The sequence below is a fragment of the Leucoraja erinacea genome, chromosome 3 (genome assembly GCF_028641065.1).
Source record: "Leucoraja erinacea ecotype New England chromosome 3, Leri_hhj_1, whole genome shotgun sequence".
Classification (NCBI taxonomy): Eukaryota; Metazoa; Chordata; class Chondrichthyes; order Rajiformes; family Rajidae; genus Leucoraja; species Leucoraja erinaceus.
Window position 1 is genome coordinate 23,216,513 of NC_073379.1, and position 20,540 is coordinate 23,237,052.

The 20,540-nt window shown below is 43.6% G+C and overlaps 1 protein-coding gene across 3 annotated transcripts in view; it reads left to right on the plus strand.

Moving 5' to 3' along the window:
• Positions 1-1,171: 1,171 nt before the first annotated feature.
• The window catches only part of nop14 (NOP14 nucleolar protein homolog (yeast)), a 48,240-nt gene continuing 28,871 nt past the window's right edge, over positions 1,172-20,540 (plus strand). The window contains exons 1-8 of one of the 3 annotated variants that reach the window (XM_055632287.1): positions 1,172-1,320; positions 4,110-4,300; positions 9,396-9,530; positions 11,467-11,608; positions 12,742-12,887; positions 16,595-16,723; positions 18,127-18,249; positions 19,516-19,647. In XM_055632287.1, coding sequence (XP_055488262.1) covers positions 4,121-4,300; positions 9,396-9,530; positions 11,467-11,608; positions 12,742-12,887; positions 16,595-16,723; positions 18,127-18,249; positions 19,516-19,647 — 987 coding nt within the window. In that variant the 5' untranslated portion in view covers positions 1,172-1,320; positions 4,110-4,120. Of the gene's footprint in view, positions 1,477-4,109; positions 4,301-9,395; positions 9,531-11,466; positions 11,609-12,741; positions 12,888-16,594; positions 16,724-18,126; positions 18,250-19,515; positions 19,648-20,540 lie in introns of all 3 variants that reach the window. The other 2 variants (XM_055632286.1, XM_055632288.1) reach the window with 2 other exon arrangements.

The following is a 20,540-nucleotide window of genomic DNA, read 5'->3' on the forward strand; positions in this document are numbered from 1 at the left end:
TGTGCAGAGTTTGCACGTTCTTCCACATGTGGGTTTCCTCTGGGTGCTCTAGTTTCCTCCCATGTCCAAAAGACATACGGGTTTGTAATTAATTGATTAATTGCCCTCTGTGAATTGCGCTAGTTTGTAGGGAGCGGATGTGAAAGTGGGATGACTTAGAACTAGTGTGAACGTTTGATTGATAGGCGGTGTGGACTCGGTGCCCCAAAGGGCCTGTTTCCCCACTTTATCTCTAAACTAAACTATGAAGTACCATTGAACCATGTCTCGACCTAAAACGCAAGTCCAGAAAAAGGCCTCGACCTGAAATGTCACCTATTCGTGTTCTCCAAAGATGCTGTCTGACCTGTTTAATCCAGCACTTTGTGTCCTTTTGTGTATTAACCAGCATCTGCAGTTCTTTGTTTCTACTCTTCCACTGTTTTTTTTGTACTTCTTGCATATATTTTAATGAATAATTTTAATTTTGAATGTGAAATGTGACATTGCTTGCAATATCCTGGTTGTCAAGCTGCAGCGTGGGTTTTATGGTAAGGCTCTCCAGCACATTAGATGACACACACACAGATATGTGGGTCAGAAGGAACTGCAGATGCTGGTTTAAACCAAAGATAAACACAAAATGCTGGAGTAACTCAATGGGACAGTCAACATCTCTGGACAGAAGGAATGGGTGGTATTTCAGGTCGAGACTCTTCTTCATATGTATATGTGTATGTATATATATATATGTTGATACACAAAATTAACTCTTTCTCGTTTACTGTCCTATATTATGTTGTGCTGCTGCAAGTATGAATGTTATTGTTCTATCTGGGACATACCTGTAATAATGACAATAAAACACGACAGACACAAAAGGCTGGAGTAACTTAGCGGGACAGGCAGCATCTCTGGAGCAAAGGAACAGGTGACGTTTCGAGTTGAGACCCTTCTTCAGACAATAAAACACTCTTGACTCCACTTGCCCCTCACAGCTTCACCCCGGAAGCTCCACTTGCCCCTCACAGCTTCACCCCGGAAGCTCCACTTGCCCCTCACAGCTTCACCCCGGAAGCTCCACTTGCCCCTCACAGCTTCACCCCGGACAGCTTCACCCCGGACTTGCCCCTCACAGCTTCACCCCGGAAGCTCCACTTGCCCCTCACAGCTTCACCCCGGAAGCTCCACTTGCCCCCAACAAACATGGCGGAAGCCGGAAGCGGAAGTTCTGGCTGGGGCAGACGGACGGATAGCTCGCCGGTGCCGGTGCTGGGCTGCACGTGGCGACGAGAGCGGTCTCCGCGGCAACGGGCGAACGGTCCGTCTCCATAGCGACCGGTGAGTCTGGTGCCGGAGCCCGGGCTTTGGGGACAGGCCCCGTGGGCTAACGCCAGGAGTGGTGGCCGTCGAGCCTCTGCTGTCCCCGCAGCCTCAATCAAAGTGACCCAGTGGAGGCCACCCCCAGCACCCTCCACCCAGCCATCCCAGGCACAGGTTTGTTGTTAGTGCCCCGCTGCTGGGTTATTTGGTTGCTGTAAATTGCCCCTTCTATGTGGGTGAGGGGCAGAATCTGGGGGGAGGGTCTGTTGTCTGCTGTATCTCTCTATCTATGGATCACTGTACATCGGTACACATAATGATAATGATAAACCTAAACCTTTTACCTACCCGGTCCAATCACACCACTGTCAAGTGCAGTCAGACCATTCACGAGAGCAGTTTGTGCCGTTTACAAATACAATCACACCATCCCTGAGTGCAAAAAGAGAAAATAAACCGTGCAGCATATAATGTTATAGCTGCAGTGAAAGTGTAGATTTTAAAAAATAGTGCAACGGTGGCAATGAGGTAGGTGAGACGATTGGGAATTCTTCATGAGCACAACACCCTCCCTATTCCTGCACTGACCTGACCTTCAACCTCTGCTGCCAGGATGGGGTTTAATGCATACTGGAGGAACAGCCTCCCTGGGAACATTATTCTTCCCAGGTAGTCTACAGCCCAACAGCATGAACATTGAATTCTATGTTGGCCACTGTAAATTGACCCTTGTGTAGATGGGTGATAGAATCTGGGGGGAAGGGGTGGGGGGCAGGGAGTTGGTATTGTTTTATTATTATCATGTGTCCCGAGACATTGTGGAAAATCTTTTTGTTTTGCATGCCGTGCTGGCAATAGAGTCACACAGCATGGAAACAGACCTTTTGGCCCAACTTGCCCATACTGATCAAGATGCCCCATCTACAATAGTCCCACCTGCCTGGGTATAGGCCCATAGCCATCTAAACTTTTCCTATCCATAATCATTCCATGTATGAGTACTTCAAACCGTACTCAAGTGCCACAAAACATAGGTATAGGCCCGGCCCTTCGAGCCTGCACGGCCATTCATAGCCATCTAAACCTTTCCTATCCCCTGATGCCCTTAAGGGCCACAAGGGCCACACTCATTTCCATGTATGAGTACTTCAAAAAAAGTACTCAAGTGCAACCTTAAGTAGTGCCCTAAATAGGGAAAAAGCACATGGTAAGTTTCAGAATAAATTCTAGTATTACAAGTCTATCCAGTTTTCTTCATAAGCATCCTGACTGCTACAGATAAAGTGTCAAGATTTTAAAAAGTGTACGCAAGGGGTCTACAAGACCCTGAGGCAGTAGATCTGAAACTCAAATCCTAATTCGTTTGTGCTGCAGGTCCAGACTGGTACCATGACACCCAGGTGGTGCTAATAATTTAGATAATAGTAGTGCAGTGGGAAATATAGTATTACAGTGTGCGTTTCAAATTTTATGTTGGGTATGTGTTTTCAAGGTCATCTTCTAATAACAGTGGGAAAATGAGAGAGGGGAGAAGAAGGAAACTGATGGGAATGTGTCGGTAATAAAACAATTGGGGTTAGTATTCGAGGAGTGTAAATGGGTGTTTGATGGTCAGTGTAGACTCATTGAGCTGATGGGCATTATTCTACAACCTTCAATTTTTATTATAAAAACCTAAGAGGAAAAGTAATTGCTTGATGGATCATATGAATATACAGTGTTGTGTAGGATGGATGTTGGTGTACACCAAAGATAGACACAAAATGCTGGAGTAACTTGGCAGGACAGGCAGCATCTTTGGAGAGAATAAATGGATGACATTTCGTGTCGAAAAAGGGTCTTGACATGAAACGTCACCCATTCCTCTCTCCTATGATTCTGCTTGTCCCACCGGGTTACTCCAGCCTTTTGTGTCTATATAGTGTGCTTGCTTTTCAATTGGCTGGAAAGGAAGTATGCAGTAAGGATGACTCTTATGCATGGGGTTCTGTGTAGATAGATGGAGATGGCGTTGGCATCATGTTTGGCTCAGACATTATAAGTTCATAAGTGATAGGAGCAGAATTGGGCTATGCGGCCCATCAAATCTACTCCACCATTCAATTGTGGCCGATTTATCTCCCTCTTAACTGCATTCTCCTGCCTTCTTCCCATAACCCCTGACATCTGTACTAATCAAGAAGCTATCTATCTGCCTTAGAAATATCCATTGACTGCCTCCACAGCCTTCTGTGGCAATGAATTCCACAGATTCACCACCCTCTGACTAAATAAATTCCTTCTCATCTCCTTTCTAAAGGAAGGTCCTTGAATTCTGAGGCTATGACCTCTGGTCCAAGACTTTCCCACTAGTGGAAAGATTCTCTCCGCATGCACTCTATACAGGCCTTTCACTATTCAGTAAGTTTCAATGAGGTCACCCCCTTCATCCTTCTAAACTCAGGCGAGTAGAGGCCCAGTGCTGTCAAACGCTCATTTCTTAATCCACTCATTCTTGGGTTAAACCACTCATTGATGGACTGAAGGGCCTTTTCTTGTGCAGTTCTATGACCATCTAATGTGTGATGGAATCAGGTAACTTGCTAGTTAAGTGCTGAAACTTCTAGAAACACACTGAGCGAGATTTGGAAACCCGAAGTAGTAATGATTACTTGTCCAAGCTGGATAATGTTTAAAAAGTACAATATTTAAAAAGCATAACTTCCAAGTAGCGATCATCTTCTTGTGTCCTGGCACAGACATGCATCTAAATGACAGGCATCAAACGTATATGTTGTAAAGGATTCTTTCACTTTGCATTTATTCAGAACTGTAAAAGATGGGGAAAGTTCAGAAGAAAACCGCCTCCAATAAAATACGGAAGAAGAAACCTGCACGAGATATCAAGTCAAATCCGTTTGAGGTGAAAATTAACAAGCAGAAGTTCGATATCCTTGGCCGAAAGACAAAGCATGACCGAGGTCTGCCTGGAGTATCTCGATCCAAATCTATTAAAAGAGTAAGAGTATTTGTACTAATTTCAAGTATTTATACTAATTTAGAGTATAGGTCCACCACCTATTTTCCGGCAACTGGTAGTCCGGCCACCTCTGTTAATCACGAGAGAGCACCTGAAATCCCCTCAGAAATCCCCCCTGAAAATGTGGCGCCTAGACTGGGTGAGGTGGCTGGTATCAACCTCATCGGGGCTCCTGCGGCTGATTTGCGGGTCGAATTTACCCTCAGCATCACGGCTCTGGAACTCCGGCCCGGCCCGGCCGGAGCCAGCAGATCCGTTCCTATAGCCAACTTCCGCAGCTGACTTTGTGGGCCGGTATCTCGGCTCCCCCATGGCCATGGCCTATGTTGGTCTGGCAAAACGCATAATTCAGCAAGGCTATCGAACCAAGGTTGCCAGAAAATTGTTGGTGGTTTTGTATAATAATTCAATGGTACTTTACCATCACATATGCCTAGACACCGTGAAATTCTGTTTTGCATACAATACAGTAAAGTCATACTATACATATGCACAATAATATATAAATACAATGTGCAACGATTGTAGTGTAAGAATAGAAGACTTCACTGAGGCATTACACAAACAGTTGCCACGTTTCCAGCACCATCTGAAACAGCAGTCTGAAGAAGGGTCTCGACCCAAAATGTCACCCCTTCCTTCTCTCCAGAGATGCTGCCTGTCCCGCTGAGTTACTCCAGCTTTTTGTGTCTATCTTCAGTTTAAACCAGCATCTGCAGTTTCTTCTTGCACACCCATCTGAATTAATATTAGTAAATTAGAGTGTTCGCACTAACTCAAAGGGTCTGTCCCACTTGGCAATTTTTTTCAGCGACTGTGGGCATCATTGACTGGCGTATCAGGTCACCGATAGAGTTGTGGCGTGACGACGCATTGACGCTCGGTGTCTCCTCAAGTGCCGCAACATTTTTTTTGACGCTGCTGGATTTTGAAATGTTCAAAATCTTTCGGCCACCTGATACGTCAGTCAATGACGCCGGCAGTCGCCTAAAAAAAATCGCCGTGGAACAGGCCCTTAAGAGTAATTTTTACATAAGCAGTATGTCCCACAATCTAATACTGATTATGGAGCCGGGGTGGTTGGGGGTAGAGTGCCCCGCGCATTGTGCTTGTATGGACTCTTTATAACAGCAGTCCGATTAGTCCTCTGCCTCGGCTCTTTTCCTGCAGCCTTGCAAATTGCCAAATAAGTTTAGCTTTAAGTTTATTATTGTCACCTGTACTGAGGTAGAGTGAAAAGCTTTGTTTTGCATACTATCCAAACAGATCAGAAATACCATACATAGTATAAACTCAAGTACCACAGATACAGCAAAGGGCAATGTACAAAGTGCAGGATATATAGTTTTCAGCAATGTAGCGCTCCAATTCCATAGACAATGTCCTCAATAGGATAGAGGTGGATCAGACGGTACCCTAGCTTATAGAAGGACGGTTCAGAAGCCTGATAATAACAGGGAAGGTGCTGTTTCTGAGTCTGGTGGTTCATGCTTTCAAGCTTCTGTATTAATTCCCGGGATGGCGGGACTGACAGAATGGAGCGGCTGGGTTTGTATACTCTGGAATTTAGAAGGATGAGAGGGGATCTTATTAAAACATAAAAGATTATTAAGGGTTTGGACATGCTAGAGGCAGGAAATGGTGGGAGAGTCCAGAACCAGGGATCACAGTTTAAGAATAAGAGGTAAGCCATTTAGAACGCAGATGAGGAAAAGGTTTTTCACACAGAGAGTTGAGACTCTGTGGAATTCTCTGCCCCAGAAGGCAGTGGAGGCCAATTCTCTGGAGGCTTTCAAGAGAGAGTTAGATACAGCTCTTAAAGATAGCGGAGTCAGGGGATATGGGGAGAACACTGGAACGGGATACTGATTGTGGATGATCAGCCATGATATCAGTGAATGGCGGTGCTGGCTCGAAGGGCCAAATGGCCTACTCCTGCACCTATTGTCTATTCTCTGCTGGACAGGAGCAGGAAGAAGAAGGAGTGACCAGGATGGGTCGTCCGATTATGTTGGCTGCTTTCCTAAGGCAGTGTGAAGTGTAGATGGAGTCGACGGTGGGGAGTTTGGCCTGTGCTATGGACTGTTTTAGTTTTAGAGATACAGAATGGAAACGGGCCCTTTGGCCTCACGTCCATGCCGACAATTGATCACTATAATGCCAACAATATATTTGATCCAAAAACCCTTGTAGGTGGACTGTTTTGTTTTAGTTACTTAAACTTTCCTTTGTTTCATACATCTTTTTACTTTCTCTTAATTCAATATTCATTTGATTATTTATCTTTTTACGTCTAATTTCAATCTACAATGCCCTCCATAATGTTTGGGACAAAGATCCATCATTTATTTATTTGCCTCTGTATTCCATAATTTGAGATTTGTAATAGAAAAAAATCACATGCAGTTAAAGTGCACATTGTTTAAAGGTCATTTTTATACATTTTGGTTTCACCATGTAGAAATTACAGCAATGTTAATACATAGTCCCCCCATTTCATGGCACAATAATGTTTGGGACACAGCAATGTCATGTAAATGAAAGTAGTCATGTTTGGTATTTTGTTGCATATCCTTTGCATGCAATGACTGATTGAAGTCTGCGACTCATGGACATCACGAGTTGCTGGGTGTCTTCTCTGATAATGCTTTGCCAGGCCGGTATTGCAGTCATCTTTAGCTTATGCTTCTTTTGGGGGTTAGTCCCCTTCAGTTTTCTCTTCAGCATATAAAAGGCATGCTCAATGGGGTTCAGATCGGGTGATTGACTTGGCCACTCAAGAATTGACCTTTTTTAGCTTTGAAAAACTCCTTTGTTGCTGTAGAATGAACTGCCGGCCAATGAGTTTTGAGGCATTTGAGGCATGAGCAGATAGGATGTATCTATACACTGCAGAATTAATTATGCTACTACCATCAGCGGTTGTATCACCAAAGAAGATAGGTGAGCCAGTACCTTCAGCAGCAATACATACTCAATCCATAATACACCCACCACTGTGTTTCACAGATGAGGTGGTATGCTTTGGGCCTTGGGCAGTTCCTTCTCTCCTCCATACTTTGCTCTTGCCATCACTCTGATAAAAGTTAATCTTCATCTCATCTGTCCACAAGACCTTTTTCCAGAACTGTGGTTGCTCTTTTAAGTACTTCTTGGCAAACTGTAACCCAGCCATCCTAATTTTGCGGCTAACCAGTGGTTTGCATCTTGCAGTGTAGCCTCTGTATTTCTGTTCATGAAGTCTTCTGCGGACAGTGGTCATTGACAAATCCACATCTGACTCCTGAAGAGTGTTTCTGATCTGTCGGACAGGTGTTTGGGGATTTTTCTTTATTATAGAGATAATTCTTCTGTCATCAGCTGTGGAGGTCTTCCTTGACCTGCCAGTCCCTTTACGATCAGTAAGCTCACCAGTGCTCTCTTTCTTCTTAATGATGTTCCATACAGTTGATTTTGGGAAGCCTAAGGTTTGGCTGATGTCTCTAACAGTTTTATTGTTGTTTCTCAGTCTCATAATGGCTTCTTTGACTTTCATTGGTACTACTTTGGTCCTCATGTTGATAAACAGCAATAAATGTTTCCAATTGTGATGGAAAGACTGGAGTAAAGACTAGGTGCTGAGGGCTCTCTTATACTTGCATTAAGGAAGCATTTAAACACACGTGAGCAATTACAAACACCTGCGAAGCCATGTGCCCCAAACATTATGGTGCCCTGAAATGGGGGGGACTATGTATAAACACAACTGTAATTTCTACATGGTGAAACCAAAATGTATAAAAATGGCCTTTAATAAAATCTGACAATGCGCACTTTAACCACGTGATTTTTTTTTTAAATTACAAATCTCAAATTGTGGAGTAGAGGCAAATAAATGAATGCTGGGTCTTTCTCCCAAACATTATGGAGGGCACTGTAATTCACAAATTTGGTCTGTTCGTTTTTTCTCTGCACTCTAGATCCTGTCAGTTTAAGCAGAGATACAAGAAACAACAGATGCTGGAATCTTGGGTAAAACACAGTACCAAAGGAACTCAGCGGGTCTGGCAGCATCTGTGGGGAGAATGGACAGGCGACATTTCGGGTCGAGATCTTTCTTCAGGCAGCATTCCCTCCCCAGATGCTGCCTGTCTCGTTGAGTTCCTCCAGCACTTTGTATTTCATCAGTTGAAATGGTGATTCTGTTTAATGAGTTTTTATTTATCCTTGTTAACTTCATTGAGCCAGCGTCAGAACAATTCCACCATATCACCACACAGGAGAGAAAAAAGATATTCAACAAAAGCTGCAATGTGCCATGATCTGATACATTCTATGTTGTTATTTTTATGAAAACCTAAAGTTTATTCTGCACGCTCTCACTTTTAATTGACTTCCGATGAACTAGAAAGCTGGCTGTAGAATCATCGGGATTTATAGCACAAAGGAGGTGTTTGAACTACTATAGTTATATGGGGTTTTTTGCTAGTTTAGTTTATTATATTGTCACGTGTACTGAGGTACAGTGAAAAACTTTTTTGCGTTCTAACCAGTTAGCAGAAAGACATACATGATTACAATCCAACCATCCATAGTGTATTGATAAATAATAAAGGGAATAACATTTTGTGCAAGATAAAGTCTAGTAAAGTCCAATTATAGAGAGTCTGACTGTCTCCAATTAGGTAGATAGTAGCTCAGGACCACTCTCTATCTACGTTGATAGAGTGGTTCAGTTGCCCGATAGGAAGAAACTGTCCTTGAATCGGGAGTTGCCTGTTTTCACACTTCTGTACCTCTGGCTTGATGGGAGAGGGGAGAAGAGGAAGTGACCAGGGTGCGACTGGTCCTTGATTATGCTGGTGGCCTTATTATTGTATTGTATTGTATTCAAATTTATTGTCATTATTAAGGCAGCGTGAAGGGTAAATGGAGTCAATGGAAGGGAGGTTGATTTATTAGCAATATATTTGTTTTAAAAAACTCTTTCAAGATTATTATTTTTTTTTAATCAATTGTAAGTAAATAGCTGAGTGTCATGCTGTCTGTTTCTGCAGGTAAAACTTATGTTGCATTTATTGTTCATGTTTTCCAGCGTACCGAGACTTTGCTGAAAGAATACAAGAACCAGGGGAAGTCCAACACGTTTATTGACAAAAGGTTCGGTGAATATAATGCAGAGTTAACAGAGGATCAGAAGATGGCAAAGAGATTCTCCCTCGAGCGGCAGGTGACAATCTTCTTTCAACAGTTTGGGGAAAATGATCTTGATCTTCTTTCTTCACACGGTACTCTGCACGTTCCAGGCTTGATTTATAACTTGGAAGACATGATACTTGTAGTTGGTGGCAGGCAGGACTCTGAGCTGTGAGTCTGAGTGCCAAATGATAGCTTTGAGTATGTGCTCTCTGTAGTACTTCGTGAATCTATCCCCGCAAACTGGGCAGGTAGAGTCACAGAATATATTCAAGGTGGAAATTAACAGACTTTCGGTATTGGGTAAATGTTGTCATGTGTAGAAAGATACAGTGAAAAATCCAAATATATAAAATAAGTACAATTGACCATACAAAAGTACAATCAGGAAGGTGGTGCAAAGCGAGAAAGGAAACAGTACAGCGTATAGTTTTATTGCTTGTTTTGTACATGCAAGATTTTCATTATGCCTGCACCTCACCGGACCTGTGCATATGACTATAAGTTTCTCAATACTTATTGTAATATTGAGCATAAGAGTCAGGAAGTTATGATGCAACGCTATTAGACTTTGGTTAGTCTGCATTTGGACTATTACATGCAGTTCTGATTGTCCCATTCTGGGAAGGATTTGAAGGCTTTGGAGAGGGTGCAAAAGAGGTTTACCAAAATGCTGCCTGGATCAGGGAGTATTAATTGCAACCTGTATTAGGAGAGGTTGGACTAACTTAGGTTGTTTTCTTTGGAACACTGGAGGTTGAGGGGTGACATGTTAGAAGTATATAAAATTATGAGAGATATGGCTAGCATAGACAGTCAGAATCTTTTTCTCAGAGCGTAAATGTCAAAGACTAGAGGGTTTAGCTTTAAGGTGTGAGCAGCAAAGTTTAAAGGAGATGTATGGGGTAATTATTTTACACAGATAGTGGTGGGTACCTAGAACATGATGCCAGGAGTGATGGTGGAAGCAGATTATGATAGTGGCTGTTAAGAGGCTTTTAAATAGGCAAGTTGATGTGCAGGAAATGGAGAAGTATAGATCACATGCTGGCAGATTTTGACATTGTGAGCCGAAAAGCCTATTCCTTTGCTGTACTGTTTACAGTTGAATGCAATATATGACGATGTTACCTTGTAATCAGAGTTGATGCAACACTGATCCTTTCACCTCTTCCCTTCCTACCATCTTTGGACCCAAACAATCTTTCCAAGTAAAGCTGTGATTCACTTGCTCTTCTTCCATTCTAGTGCTGTGCATTCCATGTTCACAGTGTGGTCTTCTTAAAATTGGAGAAACCAAATGAAGATTGGGTGACTGATTTGCAGAACACCTCTGCTCATTCTGTGGAGGCCACCCGAGCTTCATACTGCACACTTTGTCGCTTTGTTAACTTGCCTTGCCACTTTCAGTGATTTGTGAATCTGTAATCCTCAATCTCCTTGTAACTCAGACCCATTTAAATTCTTTCTTGTTATAGTCATTACAGCTTGGAAATCAGCCCTTTGGCCAAACTCGTCCATGCTGACCAAGGTGCCCCATCCAAGCTAGTCCCATTTGCCCATATTTGGCCCATATCCCTCTAAACCTTTCCTATTCATGAACTTGTTCAAGTGTCTTTTAAATGCTGTTGTTGTACCTGCCTCAACTACCTTCTCTGGCAGCTCATTCCATACACCCACCAGCTTCTGAGTGAAAAATGTTGCCCCTCTGAATCGTATTAAATCTTGTCTCTCTCATCTTAAACTTGTGTCCTCTGGTTCTTGATTTCCTTATTCCTTTGCTGTACTGTTTACAGTTGAATGCAATATGGTTTCCTCTTGACACCATTTCTATTCCCCTCATGATTTTATACACCTCTATAAGATCACCCCTCTTCTTCCTGCTCTCCCAAGAAATAAACTCTGAGCCCCTATAGCTCAGGTCTTCTAGTGGCGACGCCCTTGTAAAAATGTTGCTCGTGTTGTTTCAGCGCCTCCACACGAAGAAGAGCATGTACAACCTGAACGAGGAGGAAGAGCTCACCCATTATGGGCAGTCCCTGGCAGACGTTGAGAACTTCAACGACATGCCAGACAGCGACAGTGAGACAGAAGAGAAGGGCAAGCTGTCCGGTGAGTGCGGGCAAAATGTAAACTTAGTCATTTGCACTACTTTGTTTTCTCAAGATCCCTTTGTTATTCAATCACAATTGGTGTCAATGGAGCAGCAGTAGAGTTGCTGCCTTAAAGCACCAGAGATTGGGTTCGATCCTGACTACAGGTGCTCTCTGTACAGAGTTTGCACGTTCTCCTGTTACCGTGTGACTTTTCTCCTGGTGCTCCAGTTTCCTCCCACGCTCCAAAGTACAGGTTTGTAGGCTAATTAAATTTAGTAAAATTGTAAATTGTCCCTAGTGTGTAGGATGGTGTTAGTGTGCAGGGTTATTGCTGGTCGGCACTGACTCGGTGGGTTGTGTCTTTAAAGTAAAGTCTAATGGATCCGCTCTAATGTGCATCAATGTGGGGAGCTCTCAGCTCAATATAAATAAAGCTTGAGGGTGTTGGGACATCATTGCGTTTTGGTCACTCAACCGGTTTATCCAGCTGTCCAAAGTAGTTAAAAGAGAAACAGGACAGGCAGGACCGACAGAAAGAAATTAGGAGCAGGAGTAGGCCACCTGGCTTCTCGTGGCTGCCTGCCATTTATGACTGATCTGCTCAGGCCTCAACCTCTAGAGCATAGAACATAGAAAAGTACAGCACAGGAACAGGCCCTTCTGCCCACAATGACTATGCTGAACATGATGTCCAGATAAACTAATCATATCTGCCTGCACATGATCCACGTACACCTAGCGTTTTGCAAGATGCTTTATTTTGGAGTGTTGTCATTGCATTAATGTAGGACATTCAGCAGCCAATTTGTGCACAAGGTTGAGACAGAGACAAGGAAATCTGATTGAGGTTGAGAGAATATTGGACAGGATAGCAAGGAAAAGCAATTCTAGGCTCTTAGTTCCATGTTGAACCCAAACTTACTTTATCACCTCATCCAAGAGTCCAGCAATCCCCCGGTACAGACGTATAGTGTTAACACCCGAAGAAGACTTTCTGATGGATATAAAAGGGTTAACACTGAGCCCTTACCAATGGCTAATAACGACTTGGCAGCAAAGCATTATTCTCTCTCAAAAATGCATTGAGTAAATGTCTGGCTTTTTTGTTGTCTGAGATACTTAAGTCACATGTTGATTCAATGCCCACAGCTGAGTTTACAGCTGTTGCACACTTTGGAGGTGGTGGATTGCTGCAGAAGAAAGCATCTAAGCCTGGTGAAGAGGAAGAGGCACAGAAGCCCAAATCACGGAGAGAGCTCATTGAAGAACTTATCGTTAAATCCAAAAAGGAGAAGGTACGCTTTGCAGACCGCTGGAAGTATTACAGCATACGGTGTCGGGTGGGACATGGTAATGCATTAGTCAAACATGCCACATCTTGTGCTCTGAGCCACATGGCTGCGGGTTGTTGACATTGGTGATGTTTAATTTTTAATCACTCGCTGCAATATAAACTCTCATTCTACGCTCACTGATATCACATGAAAAGGAAGCTAGGGAGAGCAACGTTGATGGGACATTGGAGACCTAATGGTTGCTAACCCAGCAGGAAGTGAGTGTGCGAGATTAAAGCTTGACCAAAGAATGCAGTCTGCAGAAGATACAGAAGCACTGGCGGCTCCAAGCAATGGGAATAGTGGCTCCAAGTATTGGGAACATTGCACAGTTGAGCAGCTGGCAGAGCCGCTGCCACACAGCGTCAGAGACCTGGGTTCGATCCCGACCTCGGATGCTGTCTGTGAGGAGTTTGCACGTTCTCCCTGTGACCATGTGTGTTTCCTCCTGGTGCTTCGCTCTCCCTCCCACATCCCAAAGACATGTGGGTTTGCAGGTTAATTGGCCGCTGTAAATTGCTTCTCGCGTGTAGGCAGTGGATGTGAAAGTGTGATAACATAGACCCAGGGCCATTAAGTTACCTGATAACAGCTGGGAATAAACTGTCTGTGAATGTCGAGGCATTTAACAGTAACAAGGCTGGGTTTCTGCAGTGGAGCAGGAGGAGAGGCGATAAAGCTCATGGAATGCACTGTATTTTGTACAGGGTTGGGTAATTGTTTGGAGGGATGGGAGGGGAGTTAATGGCTTCAAGCGTCTACATCTTCAGAAACTATTTGGATGGAGAAACAGTATGGGTGGAGAAGGAAAGAAGCCCTGGGGTGTGAATGAATTACGAGCAGCCAAGTACAGCTTTAAGGTGTCATCTCAGCTATTTAGAGTTATGCTTTTCATGCCCCACACCTTTAACAATAAATAATGTTGATAGCAAAGGTACACCACTGCATTGCTCAATATCCAGGTGATTGTTACTGATTGTGATTTAACTCTGAAAACAAAGACAAATCTCATCAGTTTACACCACTCTAAGATTGTATATCTTCTGCAACTCCCACAACTGCAACAAGATTCTGTACGGAGTTTGGATCCTGGTATTTTCCAGTGTGCACGTAATGTTTTGCCAGCAAAAAGCTTGCCAATTCACAAACAATCCACCAAATGTAGCACAGTGGCGCAGTGGTAGAGTTGCAGCATTACAGCACCAGAGACCTAGGCTCAATCCTGACCATGGGTGCTGTCCGCACGGAGTTTGTACGTTCTGTCGATGACCAGGTGAGTTTTCTCCGGGTGCTCTGGCTTCCTCCCACACTGCAAAGACTGCAGTTTTGTAGGTTAATTGGCTTCTGTAAATTGTAACTTGTCCCTGGTGTATAGAATAGTGCTAGTGTACAGGGTGATCGCTGGTCAGCATGGACTCTGTGGGTCAAAGGGCCTGTTTCCATACTGTATCTCTAAAGTAAAGATGGAGACCTATTATGAAGAACCTGTAAGAATATGTGCATTTAATCCCCTTTGAATATTGAACTATGTCATCGTCTCTGAATTTTATGAACATTTTTTTCCAAATATTTCTGTTCAGAAGTTCAATTTGTATAAATTTCCTTCTCCCTCCAATTCATTCCTTGCAGCATTAGAGTGGTGATTATTGTGCATATCAGCATTCCTATCTTGTTCGCCGACAGGGTGAACCTTTGATGAGTGAAAACCTTCATTTTAAAATAGGCCAGGAAAAATATAATTTCTCATGCAGCTAGCTTTTTCAGTTTGTTGTGTTTGGCATGTCCATTATCTGAATTAAATTCCACACTGAGGCAATGCTCTGTTCAAAATTGATTGAGGGACTTGGCTGGCTTTAAAAAAACCCAAAACATGTCAGACCAAGAATATGCCAAAAGGCCCCTCAAGTCTGCATAAACATTCAATAAGATCATGGATGTTGGCCCCAATTCCACTTTCCTACCAGCCCCTTGTACCCTTGATTCCATTCTCATCTTAATATATGTCAGTCTAAGTCATGATCACACTCAGGACTCTACCACCACACTTGGGAGTGGAGTATTCGGAAGATTCATGTTACTTTGAAAAACAAAATTCCTCCCTCGTCTCAGCTAAAACTTATTAGTTTAGTTTAGAGATACAGGCCCTTCGGACCACCGAGTCCGCACTGACCAACGATCACCCGCACAATAGTTTTATCCTTCACACATGAGGGACAATTTACAGAAGCCAATTAACCTATAAACCCACATGTCTTCGGAATGTGGAAGCACTCTGATGAAAGTCGAATCGTATAGACGGCACCCTGAGTCAGAATCAAACCCAGGGCCCTGGCACTGTAAGGCAGCAATTCTACCGCTGCACCACCGTGCTGCACAAATTCTGGAACATAGAACAGTACAACACAAGAACGGGCTCTTTGGCCCACAATGTTTGTTCCAACAAGGTGCCAAGTTAAACAGGTTTCATCTGCCTGTACATGATCTATTTCCCACTGTTTCTTGCACTTCCATGTGCCTATCTAAAAGCCTCTCAAAAGCCACTATCGTATCTGCGTCCACCACCGCCCCTGGCACTGCGTTTCAGGCCCCCAGCACTCATTGTGTAACAAAAAATTGACAGGCACATCTCCATTAAACTTTCCCACTCTCACCTTGTATCTATTGTGCAGAATGTTTCCACCCTGAGAAAAAGTTTCTGACTGTCCTGCCTACCCATGCCTCTCAGAATTGTATATACTGCTAATGTTTTATATATTTCTCTCCAGAAGTATCCTCTAGTTCAAGAATTCCCCACCAGAGCAGCTTTGCAGCAACTGCTGTACCAATTCTCTGAATTTTGCATGTTCCAAATTGTCATTCTTCTAAACTGTAATGAGCATAGATATAATCTACTTAAGCTTTCATCTTAAGATAGCCATTTCTTCATGGAAATTAGTCTTGTGAATCTTTTCTGAGCTGTCTCTACTGTACAGTCATACAATGCAGAAAAGGTCCCTATCGCCCAACTCACCCATGCCGACTAAGATGTCCCATCTAATATAATCCCATTTACCCGAATTTAGCCCATATCCTTCTAAACCTTTCCAACCCATCTACCTGTCCAAGTGTCCATTCAATCTATTATAGTACCTGCCACAACTACCTCCGCTGGCAGCTGGTTCCATATACCCACCACCCTCAGAGTAAAAAAGGTTCTCACTGGTTCCTATTAAATCTTTCCCCCCTCACCACACACATATGTCCTCTGGTTCTGTGAGAATATCTTTCCTTGACAGGGGAGGTGGTGGAGGCAGATACAATAGTGGTGTTTAGGAAGCTTTTAGATAGGCACATGGATTTGCAGGGAATGGAGGGGTATGGATCACTTGTAGGCAGATGAGGTCAGTTCAGCTAGACAACATATTGGGCAAAAACATTGGGCCGAAGGGCCTGTTCCTGTGCTGTACAGTTTAGTTCTATATTCGATGAACAAGGAGAGATATTTCCTTCTCGCTCCAATTCATCCATGGCACCATTGGAGTGGTGACTATTGCTCGTGTCAGCCTTCCTATCTTGTTCTTGAGCTGCTAACGCAAACCTTTGTTGAGTGCTGATTTATGTTGTTTTTACACTCCATTCCCCTTGCTATAACAATCCTTGGTAACAACGGCTTATTGTGCTTTGTGTAGCATGAACGGCAAGTTCAGCGGGACATGGCCCAGGAGCTAACGGAGAAACTAGACAAAGACTGGAAGGAGATCCATTCCCTGTTGGCTCATCAAGGCCCCAAGACTGAGCAGGTGGAGAAAAAACCCAAGGTGAGTGATTCCAACAACCTTTGACGTCCCCACCATTTCTACCATCTAAACTGAGTCGACGCAAGGAACTTGTAAACCAGCAACTGCATTTTCTTGTGTCTGCAAGAAATAACCATCTACCCCCCACATTAAGCAGCAGTGGAGAACGAGGGAGTGAATGAGAAAGAGGAAAAGTATGTGAAGCAGTAGAGAGCAGGTATCTTTTCCCCTCAGCAGTGATATACAAAATGAGGGGGTAAACACAAGGAACTGCAGATGCTGGTTTACAAAAAGAGGCACAAAATCTAGGAGTAACTCAGCAGGTCAGGTAGCATCTCTGGAGAACATTGGCAGGTGACATTTCAGGTAGGGACTCTTCTTCAGGCCGAAGAAGGGTAGTTTCTTCGTAGTTGTTAAACTAAGTATTTAGGCGGAGAGGAAAGCAAGGGCATCTCAGTTATTCTCCCGTTCGTCTGTTTCTTGTCAATTTTGTACGGTCCTATGTTTATTGATGATGGAATATCAACCTGATTCTTCCTACGTGGATGCAGCCTGACTTGCTGTGATTTCCCATTGAATTTTGTTTTTATTGCAGCTACTTTACAAATGTTCTGTTGACTAAAATTAAATGCTATGATAGTGATGGAGATGTCCACTGTTGCGGGAGAAGTAAAATCAGTGAAGTTTCTTTTTGGGATGGCCAGATGAAGTTGAAAGGGCACTTACGTGGAGAATACTATGGGCGGCACAGTGGTGCAGCAGTAGGGTTGCTGCCTTACCGTGCCAGAGACCCGGATTCAATCGGTGCAGGCTCGAAGGGCCAAATGGCCTCTTCCTGCACATAGTTTCTATGACTACAGGTGCTGTCTGTACAGAGTTTATACTGTACGTTCTCCCTGTAACCGTGTGGATTTCCTCTGGGTGCTCCGGTTTCCTCCCACACTTCAAAGACGCACAGGTTTGTCTGTGAAATGGCTTCGGTAAAATTGTAAATTGTCGGATAGTACTAGTGTAGGGAGTGATCGCTGGTCGGCACTGAATCAGTGGGCCGAACAGCCTGTTTCCGTGCTGTATCTCTAAAGTCTAATAAATGGCAATATCTAATAGACACAAGGAACTGCAGAACGGGAAATAGAGCAAAACACTAAGTGCTGGAGGAACTCAGCGGGTCTTTGAAGAACATGGATAGGTGATATTTGTGGTGGGTACCCTTCTTCCATCAGTCTGAAGAAGGGACCCAACCCAAAACATCAACAGTCCATTCCCTCCTCAGATGTTGTCTGATCTGATGAGTCCTCCAGCACTTTGTGTTTTGGCCAACATGCAATAGTTGAGCAGTTCGTGGAGTGAAATGAATGCTTTGAAAAATTATAATATCTTCATAGGATTTGTTTTTAAATTAAATTTTTTTGTCTTCCTCTTAGGCAGGAGATTATGATATAATTGTTCGAGAGTTGTTCTTTGATGTGAAGGCACAGCCCTCAGACCGACTGAAGACCAAGGAAGAGCTCGCAAAAGAGGAACAGGAACGTCTGCAGAAACTTGAGGTATCTTCTGATGGGGCATTGTCTCCTCGCCAATCAATCTTATCCTTTTTCACTGATATTCTCCCACATCCAAGCCTGTCATCCTTCACGCACATGTTGTAGTGATTGACATCAGCGGGCAATGAGCCGAGTCTGACATCAATACCGATGGGCTTCTATCAGAGTATTTACTCAGCAAGTGGGGCGAGAAACTCTGGAGAAACATTAGACTGCAGACGCTAGAATCTTGAGCAAAAAAGAAGCTGATGGCGGAAGAGGAACTCATTGGGTCAGGCAGCATCTGTGGAGGGAAAGGAACAGATGACGTTTTGGTTCATGAGAAGGATCCCGACCTAAAACGTTGACTCTCTCTTTCCCTCCAAAGATGCTGCCTGACCCGAGGCATTCCTCCAGCAGTTTTTTTTTCTACTTGGTGTTGTGTTTGATAAGTCACCGGATTCAGACAACAGAATCTGATTCCCTAGGTATTTTATTACACTACCAAATAAGACGCATACACACACATATCCCCGTATGCACTCGCAAACTCCGAGCACACAGCAGAGCACGCCGCAGGATGTTCCTGTTCATGATCACCTGGCACTGCTCGCGACACGGTCCTATGCTGGGGCTCTCTCCCCGAAAGGGCACCCGACACCATCCGTTATGGCAGACCGTGCCACTGCCCCCTTCCTGAGCTAATCATAAGCCCCCCTTGACTGCAACGTTTCGGTGCTACTAGCGGCAGGGGATGCAGGTGGTCTACCCAACTATTGCTGTTGTGTTTTGTTCACCAACGCTATGCTTTCCCATAGAATGGCCTGAGAAAAGCTGTGCTCCTAGACATTGTTTGATAACACTCAGATCTTCCCAGGTCATCTCTGGGAGACAGTGCATTTGAATCTTGTTTTCGAAGGGTATGGAATGCAGTGTTGCTTATTTAGCCGATAACTCAATTTTAGCTAAAATTGTCTGTTTAACCCTTACACTACACTTGGGAATACTGGCTGTTTTTTTTCCTTATTTAAATTATTGTCACATGCACCGAAGTACAGTGAAAAGCTTTTTTTGTACTTCTTAAAGTTTTAGCGTATTCCCTCTGATAATCCAATTGACACCGGGATTGGGGATCTCGTATCTAATGGGCAAAATAGGTCATACCAAGATATTAAAGATATGAGGTGAAATGTCATGCTATTTGAATTGTATTTCTGTAAACATGGCTTCCCTCAGTACACCGTAAGTTAACACTGGACGTTAATAATGCCTTCCACCTTTGAATTTCAGATGGAGCGATTGCGTCGGATGCGTGGAGACTTTGAAGATAAAAGCAAAAAGACACCAAAACACATGTCTGCAGACGACTTGAATGATGGCTTTTTCCTGGAAAAGATTGATAACCCTTGTCTTGTTTACAAGGTGAGGCTCAAGAAAAGCTCAAGTTTAAGGTCTGCTCTTGGCCAGTTTAGTTGAGTTTCGCAATATAACAAGGAAATAGGCTCTTCAGCCCACCAACAACCATCGGTCACGCGTTCAGACTAGTTCCATATCATCCCACTTTTGCCTCCACTCCCTACACATTTCCGGCAATTTACAGAAGCCAATTAACCTACAAACCTGCATGAATTTGGGATGTGGGAGAAAACCGGAGCACTCGGAGGAAACCCACAGGGAGAACATTCAAACTCCATACAGACAGCACCCGAGGTGAGGATCGACTTCTATTGCCCTTTGCAGAAGAGAGTTCCGAGACCTGTGAACTTATGGGAGAAAAGGTTTACTTGACCTCTGTCTTAAAAGGCAGACATCTTATTTTTAAACAATGACTCGTAGCACCAGATTATCCCACGCACATTCACAAGTCAAGACCACGCTTATTAAATGCAATTAGTTAAATAAGATTTAGGAGATTCGCTATGTCACAGAATTCTCTGTCAGACTTATACTATATAAGTTTGAGAGAGAATCTGTCAATGTACAAGTTTGATAGAGAATTCTGTGACATAGCGAATATGTCACAGAATATGTCACCTAGTGAGCATACTTACTAGGTCAATCATAGCCTGCTTCGGTAACTCGAACGCCAGTAACGAAGGAGGCTACAGAAACATAGAAAATAGGTGCAGGAGTAGGCCATTCGGCCCTTCGAGCCAGCACCGTCATTTAATATGACCATGTCTGATCACGTAGAATCAGTACCCTGTTCCTGCTTTCTCCCCATATCCCTTGATTCCGTTAGCCCTAAGAGCTATATCTAACTCTCTTGAATACATCCAATGAATTGACCTCCACTGCCTTCTGCACCTATATCT